We start from the raw sequence: 15,912 nt of genomic DNA, 5'->3' as shown, positions 1-15,912 counted from the left end.
AATGTGTCAATCTCAGTTGGGTAGGATGTCAACATATCCCAATTAATTAGGGTTCCCAACCTCCAGGTACTAGCTGGAGATCTCATGCTATTGCAACTAATCTCCAGCCAATAGAGATCAGTTCACCTGGAGAAAATGGCCTTTTTGGCAATTGGACTCTATGGCATTGAACTCCCTACCCAAACCCCACCATCCTCAGGCTCCGTTTCAAAAATATCCCGCCAGTGGCCAAGAGGGACCTGGCAACCCTACAATCAATAGACTCCTGGTCATAATTGTTCTCAGCAATAGGTATCTGTAGGCTTGCCAAGTCCCCCGGGGGCAGGGGATTCCCTTGCTCCGGGCACCCCTGGCACCCAGCATTTGGCCAGTGGGGAACTTGTGTTGTGTCTGTAAAGTGCCTTCAAGTCGCAGAAGACTTATGGTGACCACTTTTGGGTTTTCATGGCAAGAAACTAACAGAGGTGGTTTGCCAGTGCCTTCTTCTGCACAGCAGCCCTGGTGTTCCTTGGTGGTCTCCCATCCAAATACTAACCAGGGCTGACCCTGCTTAGCTTCTGAGATCTGACAAGGTCAGGCTTGCCTGGGCCATCCACGTGAGGGTAGTGGGGAACTTACTGGAAGCAAAAGGAGGCCAAGGCCGGTGTTGCCGGCAGTGCAGTGACGGCATTTCCAGCATGCACCAGAAGTGATGTCACCACGTCACTGATGACAGAGGGATGCTCTGGCATTTAGGCGAAACCTCTGTGGTATAAGTTGTTTTTACCATAGAGTTTTTGCCCAAATAAAAGAGCATCCCTGCATCACTGGTGACATGATGATGCACTTCAGGTGTGTGCCAGAAGTGACGCCACCGCATCGCTGGCAAAGCCAACCTTGGCCTCTCTTTGCTCCCGCTGTCCCACCCCCACCCCCTGCCGGTTGTCCCACTGGCAGTACCTGGCAACCTTAAATATCTACATCCATTCAGTGTGACATCAAAATCAGTGTCGTGATCAAAAGTTAAGACATATTTTTTGTTTTTTCCAATATGATACTGGTATTCAGCATTTAAACGGCTATATCAAATACCGCTCCTTTCTGCAGCTTCCCAAGGCAGCCTGTTCTGTCTGACCTTGGTTGTATGCATAAAAGGATCTTCACATAAACTGCAATGATAGTATAAATCCCAATGGTACTTTTGGTTGACTTTCAATGTTAGACATTGCCTGGCATCACATTTTCTTACATGGTAATTTGTTCTTTGTAGAAAATACATGGTCTTTGACGCTGCCTATGGGGCTTCTCTTTTAGACTGAAAGGTAAACAGGTAAAGGTGCAAGCACCAGATCATTCCTGACCCATGGGGTGACGTCACATCCTGATGTTTACTAGGCAGACTATGTTTAGGGAGTGCTTTTCCGTGGCCTTCCCCAATCATCTACTCTTTACCCCCAGTGAGCTGGGTACTCATTTTACCGACCCCAGAAGGATGGAAGGCTGAGTCATCCTTGAGCCAGCTACCTGAAACTGACTTCCGTCGGGATCGAACTCAGGTTGTGAGTGGAGCTTTTGACTGCAGTACTGCAGCTTACCACTGTGCACCACAGGGCAAATGCAAATACTAAACGCCAGCAGCAACCAGTGACAGCGAGTTTTGGATTGTGTCAACGAATCAAGTCCGGGATTTTACGTTGGGATAACAACCTTTTGGAACCGTTCTTGCATCCTTTGGTTATATAGACATGCAACATTCTGTAGTTACTTATTCTAGATATTATTTAAAAGGTCATGTGCTATATTGAATCTACCACGGGATGCAGTGTTCAGTTGCAGGTTTGCTGAAGAGTTTCTGAAAAGGAGGTGTCTGATTCCTGTCAGATTGAAGCAGCTCTCCTGCTGGAGGAAGCTTGGCTGCATGTGAATTGCTGGGTTAATAAAAGATTCTGTAGTGTGCTGTTGAGTCGCAACCGACTCAGGGTGACCCTGTGAAGTTCCAAGCTCGTGGGGTTTTCAAGGCAAGAGATGTTCAGAGGTGGTTTGCCATTGCCTTCCTCTGCACAGCAGCCCCAGTCTTCCTTGATGGTCTCCAAATCGTCATCTAATACAGTCATCTTATAAACCCATTTACAAATTAGAAATTTCATGGAGTTTAAGAAGAAGAGAGTTGGTTTTTATATGCTGACTTTCTCTACCACTTAAAGGAGACTCAAACCGGCTTACTATCACCTCCCCTCCCAACAGACACCCTGTGAGGTAAGTGGGGCTGAGAGAGCTCTGAGAGAGCTTTGACTAGCCCAAGGTCACCCAGCTGGCTTCATGTGGAGGAGTGAATTAACCAACCGAGTTCACCAGATTAGCAACCACCACTCATGTGGAGGAGTGGGGAATCAAGCCCGGTTCTCCAGATCAGAGTCCACCACTCTAACCACCTCTCTGTAATGCAGTGCCATTAAGAGAGGAAGCATCCATTTAGGTTGCTATGAAATCCTCTTCTGCTGCAAAAATATACAAAATCAGTTTCCTTTATTCCACACACTTTTATCTTACTATCTCAATAGCATTCCAGAGGCTCACAATTACATCCTGCCTGATAGCTCTCCTCTTTTGTTGCAGTACTTCCGTTGTATTAAAAATTAGATTCAGTTCCTGCATACAGAGACACCAACTCCTGGAAAGTCTCCCCACCCCACCCCGTGCATGTGTATATGATATAAACATGTGATTCAGGCAGCTTTTGATAGCTTCCATGCCGCTTAGTGGGACTTTGACTTTCCTGATTTCGTGATGTTAATTTAATGTCACGTATCATCTTAGAACATGGATTCTCAGGACAATAAATTGTTTCCCAACCAATTTATTGAATTTATGTTAGTCCCATCATACCTTTCTATTCTAGCTGAGATTAGACTCTCTCCTTTATCTTTCCCCTTCCTCTCCTGGTGTCAAGTAGAACCAGCAGCAACTGCACGCCTCCGTTTTAGCGGCACAAAAACTCACTTTTATTATCCGTAAATCATTCATGTATTAGATTTGTATTCCTGTCAACCTGTGAGCTGAGATGAGCTATCAGGACTTTAATATCCTCCCTGGTTTGTCTCTCCTCCCCAAACACACACACACACAGAGACTCTTGTAGAGTAATGAAATAACATGCCCAACCAAATGTCATCCTGTTTGGGTTTTTTTTTCTCCTACTCCACCATAACAAAAACCCCAGAAACAAAGGGCTGTCTCCTGATTTTAATCTCTCAATTTCTCAGCTCTTCTCACACCAGCTGATCTAAGATTAAGTCTGGGTACGTGTAGTTTGGCTTGGCTTGGCTGGAGAGGAGTAGTAGTAGTTGGTTTTTATATGCCGACTTTCTCTACCACTTAAAGAAGAATCAAACCTGCTTACAATCACCTTCCCTTCCCCACAACAGACACCCTGTGAGGTAGGTGGGGCAGAGAGAGTGTGACTAGCCCAAGGTCACCCAGCTGGCTTCATGTGGAGGAGTGGGGAATCAAACCTGGTTCTCCAGTTCATAGTCCACCGCTCCAAACCACCCCTCTTAACGCTGGCTACCCCAATCTCATCAGATTTTGGAACCTAAGCAGGGTCGGTTCTGGTTGGTCTTTGGATGGGGGACCACCAAGGTAGTTGGGGATTGCTAGGCAGGATCAGGCAACAGCAAACCGCCTCTGTTAATCTCTTGCCTTGGAAACCCTATGGGGTCGCCATAACTTGGCTGCGACTTGGTCGCCCTTCCCCTCCATGGGTTGTTTGTCCAAAGCAAACTGAAGATGCTGGCTTGAGATCAGCCCCTATTTCCCAGGATCCATCAAACATTTTGGGTTGACATTTGTCAGCTGCCTGCAGGGCCTCTCTCAGCATAGTAGTAACCTGTGTGGGGGTGTACATATCACTTACACCTGACAAGACAATGGTACTTGGTTGTTTTACTTCACAGCCTTTCAAGCTCCAGCTGTGTGGGAAGTATCCAGCACACAGTAGAACAGATAGTTGTCCAGCTGTTGCTGCTTCTCTGCAGGACCTCCTGCGAGGGGGGAACGCATAGGTGCTTAGGGACAGACAGGTGCATACCTGGGTTTTGCCACCTGATCTACCCATTCACGGACTCATGCTGAGCTCTTTTACACATAGAACAATAAGGAGCAGAGCAAAGTAGGTAACTATGTAGAATAAGTATAAAAACGAGCAGCATTAGCAATTCAGCCAGCTGATTAACTCCCATCTTGACATTTTTGAAACACTTATCGATAGTTCAAGCTTATGCTTGTAGAGGGCTGTAATTAATGTAATCGTTCTTTGAAACGTCAGAAGGAAATTAATGTTTAGAATATTATTGAAATGATTGCAAAATGCTGTGTATGCAGGAAGAAGGTATCATATAGTGTAAAACTACATTTTAGAAGGATGGGGACCTCTGCCCTCCCCTCCCAGTTCCATGTGAGAGATAAAATAGTGGGTCAGAACGGAAGTAGCATCTGTGGAATCCCCCCCCCCCCCATTTGATTCTTGATAGAATTCGAGATCAATAAACCCAGGAAACTATAATTCTGCTTTATGGTAATATTATCACTAGTGAAGCACTGATTCATAACATCCACAGGTTTTTTGCGTTTACAGTACTGTAGAGTGAGAGATTCTGCCATTATATTCCACCTCCTAGTCCACCCTGTTCTGTTCTTCCAGAGACAGATGCTTCTTTACTACTACTACTACTTTAAATTTCTATCCTGCCTTCCTCAGCCGAAGCCAGGCTCAGGGTGGGTAACAACATTAAAACCACTTTACAATCCATAATACATATACATTAAAACAATGGAGAGTAGAGAATCTACCTTTCAGGGGTCTATGGTATTGTCAAAGTTGGGGGTGGGGTGAGTGACATTCACCTTAAGATTGTGATTTCGTATAACCTCGGTCAAAGAGATGTTAATCTTTGCTAGTGGCTCTTCGGGGCTTCCGACGAACTTCGTCCGCACATTTGGAAATGACTCAAAAGGGAAAGACGGATCATGCGTGAGAAGAAAAGAAAGTTGCCTGCAGGAATACAGCTTGTCAGGAGAGTGCCATGACTTAAATGTATAGTCCCATTAAGACCATGAAAGGGGAAGTTAATAGAGTGTGGGAGTATAACACAGTGATCAAGGTAACGGGAAATCAAGATTCAAGACGAGTTAGGTAGTCTGCCTCTGCCGTGGTTCACATGGTGAAGCTGATTCAATATGACCCATTGTCTCTACCGCTATCACGGAGTAGCTATCCTCGTTGCAGCGGGGAAAGCTGCCTAAAATGGCCGCCATTGAATAATTGCTGGATTGGTGTGACAACTGCGGAAGAACTCAAATATTCTCCCGCTACCCGTGAAAATGCTACATATCTTGCCATCCTTTGAATATGCGTCTAAACTAATAATCGTCTAGCAATCTAGGACATGCTGTAAGTACAATGAAACGGCTTCCGTTTAATTAAAGTCAGAATAATCCTTTGATCCAGAGAGGGAGCATCTGAATAATAAAGATTTCCCACCACTGCTGCTTCAGAGAATGTCTAAGCGGAAAGAAGAATTTGGATTAGAGTCTTTAGCTTGAGTACTTACTCCTTTGTGAGCCTCTTAACCCACAGTTAGCAAAACACATGGCATTTGTAGTATAAATCAATTAGAATTAAACCTTCCTAACTTGGGGCCTCTAGCAGCTATTAGGGCTGGTAGGGCCTCTAACAGTTGCTATAATTTCCTCAAGCTAGTTGATTAGCTATATATTGAATATGAAGTCATTGCAGTGGGGGTGGGGGGAATCAGTCATGTTTCTCCATACCCAGAAAATCAGCTTACTTCTTCTGAATGACCGTATTAGGGATAAGTTTAAACTTCATTTTCATCTTCTTCAAATCAGAAACCGAATTTGCCACAAACCATTCTTAGAGCCTAAGAATTATTCTGATTTTTTTCCCTTTGAGATTCTCATTAATATTGGGTCTTGTAATTAAAGGTAAAGGTCCCCTGTGCAAGCACCGGGTCATTCCTGACCCATGGGGTGACGTCACATCCCGTCATTTACTAGGCATACTCTGTTTACGGGGTGGTTTGCCAGTGCCTTCCCCAGTCGTCCTTCCCTTTACCCCCAGCAAGCTGGGTCCTCATTTTACCGACCTCGGAAGGATGGAAGGCTGAGTCAACCTTGAGCCGGCTACCTAAAACCGGCTACCTGAAACCGACTTCCGTCGGGATCGAACTCAAGTTGTGGGCAGAGCTTGGACTGCAGTACTGCAGCTTACTACTCTGTGCCACGGGGCTATTGGGTCTTATAATACCAATGTAATAATGGAATCTGGATGCATTGTTTGTAGGGAAGCTAACTGTAAAATGTTGTTAGGTTCAGGAGGGCAGCTGGGTTAGTCTGCAGTAGAAGTGGTAGATTTGAGTCCAGCAGCACCATAGAGACCAACAACATTTCTCGAGTATAAGCTTTCGAGAGTCAAAACCCTTCAATCGGATATAAGATGCTGTATTATACAAAGGCCAGTTATATCCTGGCTTCATTCCTGAAGTAACTTAACGTAGCCCAAACTTCTTTGTTGAAGTAAAATATGAATAATTAAACAATTATGTGTTTAGAGAATTGAGTAAGAGAAATGCAGCCTGATGAGACTAGATTTGCAGTTGTTGCTGAAATATGGCCATGAGAAGGTGATAAGAATGGAAGGACGCCAGAATATATTACAGCAGGGATGGGGAACCTTTGTTCCACCAAGGGCCATTTAGATATTTATAACATCATTCGCTGGCCATACAAAATTATCAACTTAAAAATTAGCTGACCAAGCCCCAAGCAGGCAGCTGCCCCAGATGACCTCCCCCCGGTGCGGGCAAGCAGGAAGGCATCCAACTGGTGGTACACTCGCCCACCTGGTGGCAGAGGATGGTCTGTTGCACCAGCCGGGTGAAGCTGTCCAGTTGCACACCGGAGTTGCTCCTGCTCCAAATGGTCGGGGCCGGATTCTACAGCCGGCTCCTGCTACCTCCACCTGCAGGGATGAAATGAGGTCACACTGGCTAAGAACTCACCCCTCCCGCGCATTCTGGCCCGGCCCCCTTCAACCTCATCCATTGTCGCCACTTCCGCCCCCAGCCCTCTTGTAGTACAGAGGGAATACATTTCTCCACGGCCCGGGTGGGAAAGGGTTAATAGTTTCTTGAGTGGTTCTAGCAGCTCCATAGCTAAGGACTCTTCTGCAAGGGGGGGGAAAGGGTTCCTTTTGTCAGCAAAACAAACTCACATCCACCTTGAATAGAGGCTATTCCTGCCTGCGGGAGGGGGTAGATTGCCAGTCTTAGATCCTTCTGAGTTGAGATCTGCCAGGACCCACGAAGGGCCAGACCAAATTATTTCGCGGGCCTTAAACGGCCCTCAGGCCTGACGTTCCCTACCCCTGCTGTAAAAGAACCCAAAAGAAGTCTGAAGGTTGTGTGCTACAGCCAGAGCGGAGGGGGCAGGCAAGAAGATGTTCTGCCCTACCACTCTCCCATTTTTCCCAGTTGGGTAAAAAGGAAGTAGCACTGTGCTGAACGGTGCTGACGTCAATTATGTGAGGAAGGTGGAAGATGCAGACTGCCCGGAGACAGGCGTGTGTGTGAGAAAGAGACAATTTGTGTTGGGAGGGGAGGAATTAAATATGCCTCTCCTTGTGAGTGAGGGATTGTGTAATTTGGGATGCGTAGATAGAGGTTGCAACCACTAGGAAAGATTACCCTAGGCTGGGGCAGAAGTGAAGGAGCTAGAGACCCCGCTCTAACTCCACTGTGAATGCTGGGGGGGCGAAAATCCGCCCTCTCTTAGAAAGATGCCGAAATACTTTCTCAGACATGCCCTAGAAGTATGAGAAAAGAACAAGCTGATAATCAAAATGCTCATATTATTTCTGAATCGTGTCATTAGAATCGGCTAATGATTTCAACTATAAAACTTTCCTGGGGACAAAATGGGACTTGCTTCTGCATAGACCTGCTTAGCGTTGCTTCTTTCATGAACTGTGAGTGTGGAGAGTTTTTTGCTTTGCTTTTTTAAGTTAGCCAGTATCCTGGCAAAGGTGAAAGGCTGTGTGCAGTGCTTATGAACATAAGCGAGACCATGCTGGATCAGACCAAGGTCTATTAAGTCCTGCAATCTGTTCACACAGTGGCCAACCAGGTGCCTCTAAGAAGCCCACAAGCAAGACGACTGCAGCAGCATTATCCTGCCTGTGCGCCACAGCACCTAATATAATAGGGATGCTCTTCTGATGCTGGAGAGAATAGGTATGCATCATGACTAGTATCCATTTTTACTAGTAGCCATGGATAGCCCTGTCCTCCACGAACATGTCCACTCCTCTCTTCAAGCCTTCCAAGTTGGCAGCCATCACCACCACCTGGAGCAGGGAGTTCCACAATTTAACTATGTATTGTGTGAAGAAATGCTTGTTCCTTTGGCTGAGTTGTGTCTTCATTGGCATATCTTTTATTAAATTCCTCACAATTATGGTTTTCATTGCTGTTTCATGTGGCATACGTCTTCAGCTATGTTATGTGCTAGATGTTTGATAAGGATCAACATTACTCTGAAATTTTGCCCAAACAAAATTTGGTCTGGTCCCATCAACCAACTTAGAGGAGCATAACATACACTGGGTTGTTAATTAACTGTACTAGTTAAAAGGACATTTGATTCACAGATTTTTAAGACCACTTAAGGACCATTTGTAGGACAGGTAAGGAACACAGCTAGATTCTCACCTGTAGTTTTCAGAAAGACTCCCTTCTCACAAAGGCTCTTTCCCTGCAACAGTGGTGAACCAGAAACACTGGAACATGTCTTCTCGTGTGTGTTTACTATAGGGAGGACAGGGAGAAGATTCTTAGCCCTCTTTTAAGAAAGAGCACTGGTTATCCTGAATTCATTAGAGTTAACATCCTTCTTAAGGATGAATTTTTTCAGGTAACAAAGTTAGTGGCCAAGTTTCATAGAATAGTGTTTAATGATAGGAAATCTAAATGGAAATTAAAAGTTGTAGAGTAGATTGGTTGTTTAATTTTATATTGCTGACCAATTTGTAAAGAGAGTAATATTCTGTATAGTGTTTTAACCAAAAGTTATTGTTTTATACTGCCGCTTTGGGTAAGGCAATGTACCTGCAAACATTTTATGTTTGGTCTAAGGACCATAAAATTGAATAAACTTGAACTCCTGTAGTTAAAGTGATAATTTTTTAAATTAAAAACACATTAGAAGCATATAATAAAAATAGCTACAATAACACTTCACTCTCATTTGTTCTGTAGTGGGTATCTGATTCCTTCTGAAATACGAGTGCGGTATGAAGAGGTCATCATAGTCTCCTTTCTGTCTTTCAGACTCATCTCATTCGTTTCACCGAGACGAAACCATTGTCATTGCTCTGGCAACAGTATCTGTACTGGCTGTTTTGGTGGTTGCTCTTTTCTTTGGATACAGGATGCTTGCAGGTAAGTTTCGACGAAATTCTAAAATTTAAAACAAAGTTTTCATTTGCAGTTTCCTTATTTTTCGATAACGAAAGGCATGTCTGTCCGCAGGATGGAACTTTTCTGTCTCCCTCCCCCCTCTGCACCTACGTGGATTCCTCCTGTTTTGTAGGGGGGTTCTGTGCCAGGAATTAAATGTACTGATGGCATCTGATACTAGCAAAAAATCTCTGCATGATAAGTGAGATCTGTGAGATAAACCCCTGTAGACTTGTCTATCAGGATGTTGATAGCTGTTCCAGATGACCTCTACATGTGTAATATAGCCTAGCATTATCATCCTTGTTGAGGCTTCCAATCCACCATTACTGCAATTAATGAAGACGTTTGAAAAGCATATCATGGATAAGTGGGCCCGTGGTCAAAACCTGTAGTCCTGCCATCAGTATGGAGGTGGATCCCATAAACTGTGGCTGAAAGGTGCTTGGGACCGTGGATTTTTCCCACCTCTGCCTTCTCCAGCAGCTTCTGGAGACATCTAAAAAGTGAATGCTTAAGAGTAATCGCTGCCAGTTGGAAAGGCTGCACAGAAATGTTTGAAATAAAATGAATAAATAAATAAACCTCGTGGACAAAATGCTACAGGGCAATGCTACAGCACCTTCCGCTTCCCTCTTGTGCTGACAGAGCCTCTTGCATCTGCGGAAACTCTGCCAGTGGAAGAGCAAGGAGGGGATTTTGTTCACATGGCTTCCATAAATCTGAGCATCAGCTTTCCAGAGATCTCAGGAGGCTGCCAGGAAGACTGAGATGGGAAAGGGCTGCTTCCGTTGAGCGCCCTTGCACTGAACAATTGATCGGCTCCAACCTGGCCGTTTTGATGTGTAATACTAACCAGGTCTTTAACTTCTGGAATGTCTGGCTCTTTATTTCTCAGGGGACCGCAAGCAGGGTCTGCACAGTATGAACATGATGGAAGCAGCTACATCAGAACCCTCATTAGACTTGGATAATCTGAAGATGCTAGAGGTAAATACGCCTTTTAGAGTTTTTGAACATAAGAACATAAGAAAGACCATCCTGGATCAGACCAAGGTCCATCAAGTCCAGCAGTCTGTTCACACAGTGGCCAACCAGGTGTCTCTAGGAAGCCCACAAGCAAGATGACTGCAGCAGCATTGTCCTGCCTATGTTCCAAAGCACCTAATATAATAGGCATGCTCCTCTGATGCTGGAGAGAATAGGTATGCATCATTAGTATCAATTTTTACTAGTAGCCATAAGTAGCCCTCTCCTCCATGAACATGTCCACTCCCCTCTTCAAGCCTTCCAAGTTGGCAGCCATCCCCGCCTCCTGGGGCAGGGAGTTCCACAATTTAACAATGTGTTGCAATCTCTGCACTTCACTGTTTAAATCATCTGATCTGTTTGCTGCCAGATGGTCGTGAAATCCCAGTGCGGCTAACTGTTGAGCTCTTCATTCATCAGCAAGCAGGCTGACAATAATTTAGGGCGTTCTAGAAGCAAGCATTCACTGTGCTGTAATATTAGTACTGGTGAACATTTTGGAAAAGAGAAGCCAGCCTGTATTTGCAGCATGCAACTGGAAAGAGTAAATGTTAGTATATTTCACAAGTTTGCCAAGTGCATGGGATGAGTGCACATGACGGCCCCTTGCTTTTTTTGTTTTTGTTTACAAAGCAACGTGTGTTATTTCCTGGAGATCCGGAGCAGAGTTCATGCAGGGCAAGATTCAGTCATACCCCCACCCCCACCCCATGAATGCCATTTGTACCTTCAGCTTTGTGTACACAGCTCTTTGGATTCTGGCCACTGAATTCAGAAATAAATGCCATGTTTGCAACCGTGAAATGCCGTACTTCATAACTGAAGGTTCAGCGCAGGCTTTCGTGTGTTTAAGCTCACTGAAACCAGATACACTTAACACTGCCTTGGATTGTGGCCAAAATGTATATTCCACATTGCTCTGAAGTGCAGCCAGTGATTATTTGATATTTTTCTTCTCAGCTGATTGGTCGAGGGCGATATGGAGCAGTGTACAAAGGCTCCTTAGATGAGCGTCCTGTGGCTGTAAAAGTCTTTTCCTTCACAAATCGTCAGAATTTTATCAATGAGAGGAACATCTACAGAATCCCACTGATGGAACACGACAACATCGCCCGCTTCATTGTAGGAGATGAGAGATTCACTACAGAAGGGCGGATGGAATATTTATTAGTAATGGAATACTATCCCAGTGTAAGTAGTAGTTCAAAGAGAGCTATGTCGGATGCCTGAACAGAGCAGACTTTTGTCATGGTTGATGTGAAAGCATTGCATGAGTATTTGCATTTTCAGAAATGCCCAGCAATATTCTTACATATATTGTTCTGCATTGTGAATAATAATAAACCTGCAGTTGGGCTTTACATACCACAGTGTGCTGGATTTTCCGTGGCTGGATCTATGGGGGAAATGAAGCCATTCCAAGTTTCATCATCATCATTACCTTTATTAGGCATTTACATCAGTATACCATAAACAGAATTACAAAATTGGTTAAAACAGGTTACATTAAAAGGACATTACTTAGAAGTACATAAACTGCTCGTGAATCCTTTGTGCAGACAGGAGAAAACTAGCTACTTGTTGGGTAACGGTAGGGTTTCTATCAGATAAAAGGTACATCACCGACTGCTGATCTGAAAGACTCTGTTCACTAGGCAGTAGGGGTTTAATGTAAGTATTCCTCGGCCTCATGTAAAGTTGGCAGTACAACAGCACGTGAGTTAAGTGTTCAGGATCCCCAGTCTTACATGGACAATACCTATCAATAAAAGGGATTCCTTTGTATCTTCCTTGTAGGATAGCAGAGGGAAGAATGTTAAGTCTAGCGAGCATGAAGGCTCTGTGAATGCCCGGTGATTCCAAATAAGACAAGTAGGAAGCTGCAGCTCCATAAGCCGGAGTAATACCATGAAACATGGGGGAACAGTGTCTATAAGCTAGGGAGGTTAGGGTCTGCATTTCTATATCTAGTAGGCGCTGACATATCAATCTAAATGCTTGCTCTTTCCCAAGCATCAAAAGAGAATCAAATGGGATACCGACAGACTTGATTTTCCTGATAATTAATTTCAACCACTGGCTTATGTAAGCATTCCAAGTTATTTCTAGCCTCCTACCTGTGCTATTGCACTGACCTCCAAATAGGGTTGCCAGGTCCCTCTTTGCCACCGCTGGGAGGTTTTTGGAGCGGTCTTGAGGGCGGGGTTTGGGGAGAGGAGGGACTTTTATTCCATAGAGTCCAATTGCCAAAGCAGCCATTTTCTCCAGGGGAACTGATCTCTATCGGCTGGAGATTAGTTGTAATAGCAGGAGATCTCCAGCTAGTACCTGTAAGTTGGCAACCCAACCTCCAAAGGGTTGCAGACCTACAAAAATGTAAGCGACAGGCCTGTGGGTAAGATTGAAAAGTGGTGCGTGGGTTGATTCCTCAGTGCTATTCAGATACATGTGGAAACAGACGTGGCAGATAGAAGTGGAGGAAAGCTAACTTGTCCCCAGTCCAGAGGCCTGCTCATAAACTTCTGCACCCACACCTCTGGTTGTCCCACTCTTTGTTCAGCAGTCAACTGCTGGAAAGGAAAGGTTCAGTTCTCTCTGCCTCCCCCTCACACACACAAAACAGGGAATCAGTGCTAAGGGGATGGCTCTGGGCACATCAAAATGAATCATTAAACCCAGGGCTGGTACTGATACTGCCGCACATCTTGCAGTCCTGATCCAGTGTCTAGATGAGAGCCAGCATGGTGTAGTGGTTAAGAGCAGTGGTTTGAGCGGTGGACTCTACTCTGGAGAACCGGGTTTGATTCCCCACTTTTCCACAAGAGCGGCGGTCACTCATCTGGTGAACCGGGTTAGTTTCCCCACTCATACACATTAAGCCAGGTGGGTGACCTTGGGTTAGTCACAGCTCTCTCCCAACTCTCTCAGCCCCACCTACCTCACAAGGTATCTGTTGTGAGGAGAGGAAGGGAAGGTGATTGTAAGCTGGTTTGATTTTTCCTTAAGTGGTGGAGAAAGTCGGCATATAAAAACCAACTCTTCTTAATCTAGATCTCAAATGTAGAGATAAGCAATGAAATTAAAATAGTCGGAGCCAAGCTCTGTGCATCTGTTAGCCTGGGTGCCACATTCCTCTGGTGACCGCCTAGTTCAAAACATTCTTGTGTGCTTGGGGTTCATAGGGGATGCCCCACTGCTGGATCCGGGCAGCTGCCCACAAGTGTCGCTATGGTGAACTGACACTTGAGTACCGCGAGGAGAGGAGGAACCTGGCGGTGCGCTCCAGTGTGATTTTGATGGGTAGTCAGAGCTGAGGGAGGGATTGTATATAAGCGGAGAATATAAATGCTTGGAGCAGCTCTCTCGCATCATTTATACAGTGCTACTCCACACACACACAGCTCAGGATAACAACAGTAGATATGCACTGAGGTTGTCAATTTGAATTTTAACAATATTTGCAATGATCATCTGTCTAATAAAATGCTTGTACTACATATAAGAATTCATGTATTGAATATGATACTGTTTAATGCCATTTCGGGGTTGCCCCACCCCCACCCCCGGACTTCTGCTATAACATGTTCAACAGTACATAGTTGACTGAAAAATGGAATCATTTATTTGAGCCCAGGTGGGTGGAGGGAAGAATATTGGCTCAGAGTACAGCTCTTATTACAGTGAAAGGGTCTTTCTGATAGCTGGGCAGTCAAATGGTGAGGCCCCTTCCTTCCTGCAGTGTCCAGCAGACATATTAGAGCCGAGCAGTGGATGCAGAAGAGCATCCGCACTAATTTAGCAGCGCTTTGTTCCATTATTATTGTGCAACTGTTTGCGGAGGGAAAATCCTGCACTGGAGACAAAGAGCGTAGTATTTCTCCAGAAAGGCGTGTTGGCCTAGCCCGAGTCTGGAGGCAGACTGTCTCGCAGACTGTGTTCAGGATCAGGCACCTTAATTAGGCATCGAGCCTTATCATCAGAAAGGTACTCTGCCATGCTGCCTTAAGCAGGGGCAGGCGGGGTGTCTGAAAAATCTCTTGTTATTCCTTCCCATTAAAAGATAAGCATCTATTGCCGAGGATTGCTTGAGCGATTTGGGATTTTTAGATAGGCCTGACAACCGGTGCGTAGGTCCAGCTGCGCAGTTACACCCGCAAGCCTCCTGTGTTTCTGAAAAAATTTGGAAGATCCAAGCTGAGCGGCTGCACCTAATGAAAGGACGCCTCCTTCTTTTCTTTCCAGGGTTCTCTATGCAGGTATTTGAGCCTCCAGGCCAGCGACTGGGTGAGCTCTTGTCGTTTGGCACACTCCATCACGCGGGGCCTGGCCTACCTTCACACAGAGTTGCCTCGTGGAGGTGAGGTCACAGGCTTGCTTAAAGATTAGACTGCCCATTGGGCAGTAAAATCATAGCATTTTCTCAGATACGTATTTTTGAAACATATAAATAAGATTGTTACTGTCCTGTTGATATTTTCGGGGTTTTTTTCTTATTATTCCTTGGACTTCTGTGTGCTTGTTTTTTTTTTTCCCTTTGTCTTTTTTGGGCCTTTTTTTTTTTTTTTTTGAGGGCTTTAGGCTTTAGGGGTTTGTGTATTTATATGTTCAGTGAGGGGAAAAAAGTATTTGATCCCCTGCTGAATTTGCCCGTTTGCCCTCTGATGAAGAAATGACCAGTCCATAATTTTAATGGTAGGTTTATTGTAGCTGTGAGAGACAGAATAACAACAGGAAAACCCCCAGAAACCCAGAAGACAAAAGTCAGAGATTGATGTGCATTATAATGAGTGAAATAAGTATTTGATCCCCTATCAACCAGCCAGGTTAGGGTTAGGGTTCTGCTGTCGACAGAAGCAATCAATCCATCAGATTCCAAACTAGCCACCATAACCAAGACCAAAGAGCTGTCCAAGGATGTAGATTGTAGATCTGCACAAGGCTGGACTGGGCTACAAGACTATTGCCAAGCAGCTTGGTGAGAAGGTGACAACCCTAACCCTGTCAACCTCCCTGGGTCTGGGGCTCCATGCAAGATCTCATCTCGTGGAGTTGCAATGATCATGAGAACGATGATGAAGCAGCCCAGAACTACACGGGGGGAACTTGTCAATGATCTCAGGGCAGCTGGGACCATAGTCACCATGAAAACAGTTGGTAACACACTACGCCGTGAAGGACTGAGATCTTGCAGAGCCCGCAAGGTCCCCTTGCTCAAGACAGCACATGTTCTGCAGGCCCGTCTGCAGTTTGCCAATGCACATCAGAATGACCCAGAGGAGAACTGGGTGAAAGTGTTGTGGTCAGCTGAGACCAAAATCGAGCTCTTTGGCATCAACTCAACTTGCCGTGTTTGGAGGAGGAGGAATGCTGC

At 45.1% G+C, this 15,912-nt stretch overlaps 1 protein-coding gene across 1 annotated transcript in view; it reads left to right on the top strand.

Annotated features, from left to right (window-relative positions):
* The window catches only part of BMPR2 (bone morphogenetic protein receptor type 2), a 111,203-nt gene that overhangs the window by 80,889 nt on the left and 14,402 nt on the right, over positions 1-15,912 (top strand). Inside the window, exons 4-7 of the mRNA XM_056861401.1 lie at positions 9,384-9,494; positions 10,411-10,502; positions 11,502-11,732; positions 14,784-14,898. Coding sequence (XP_056717379.1) covers positions 9,384-9,494; positions 10,411-10,502; positions 11,502-11,732; positions 14,784-14,898 — 549 coding nt within the window. The remainder of the gene's footprint in view (positions 1-9,383; positions 9,495-10,410; positions 10,503-11,501; positions 11,733-14,783; positions 14,899-15,912) is intronic.

Source organism: Euleptes europaea, chromosome 15 (assembly GCF_029931775.1).
Source record: "Euleptes europaea isolate rEulEur1 chromosome 15, rEulEur1.hap1, whole genome shotgun sequence".
Lineage (NCBI taxonomy): Eukaryota > Metazoa > Chordata > Lepidosauria > Squamata > Sphaerodactylidae > Euleptes > Euleptes europaea.
This window is presented reverse-complemented; position numbering and strand designations above follow the sequence as displayed.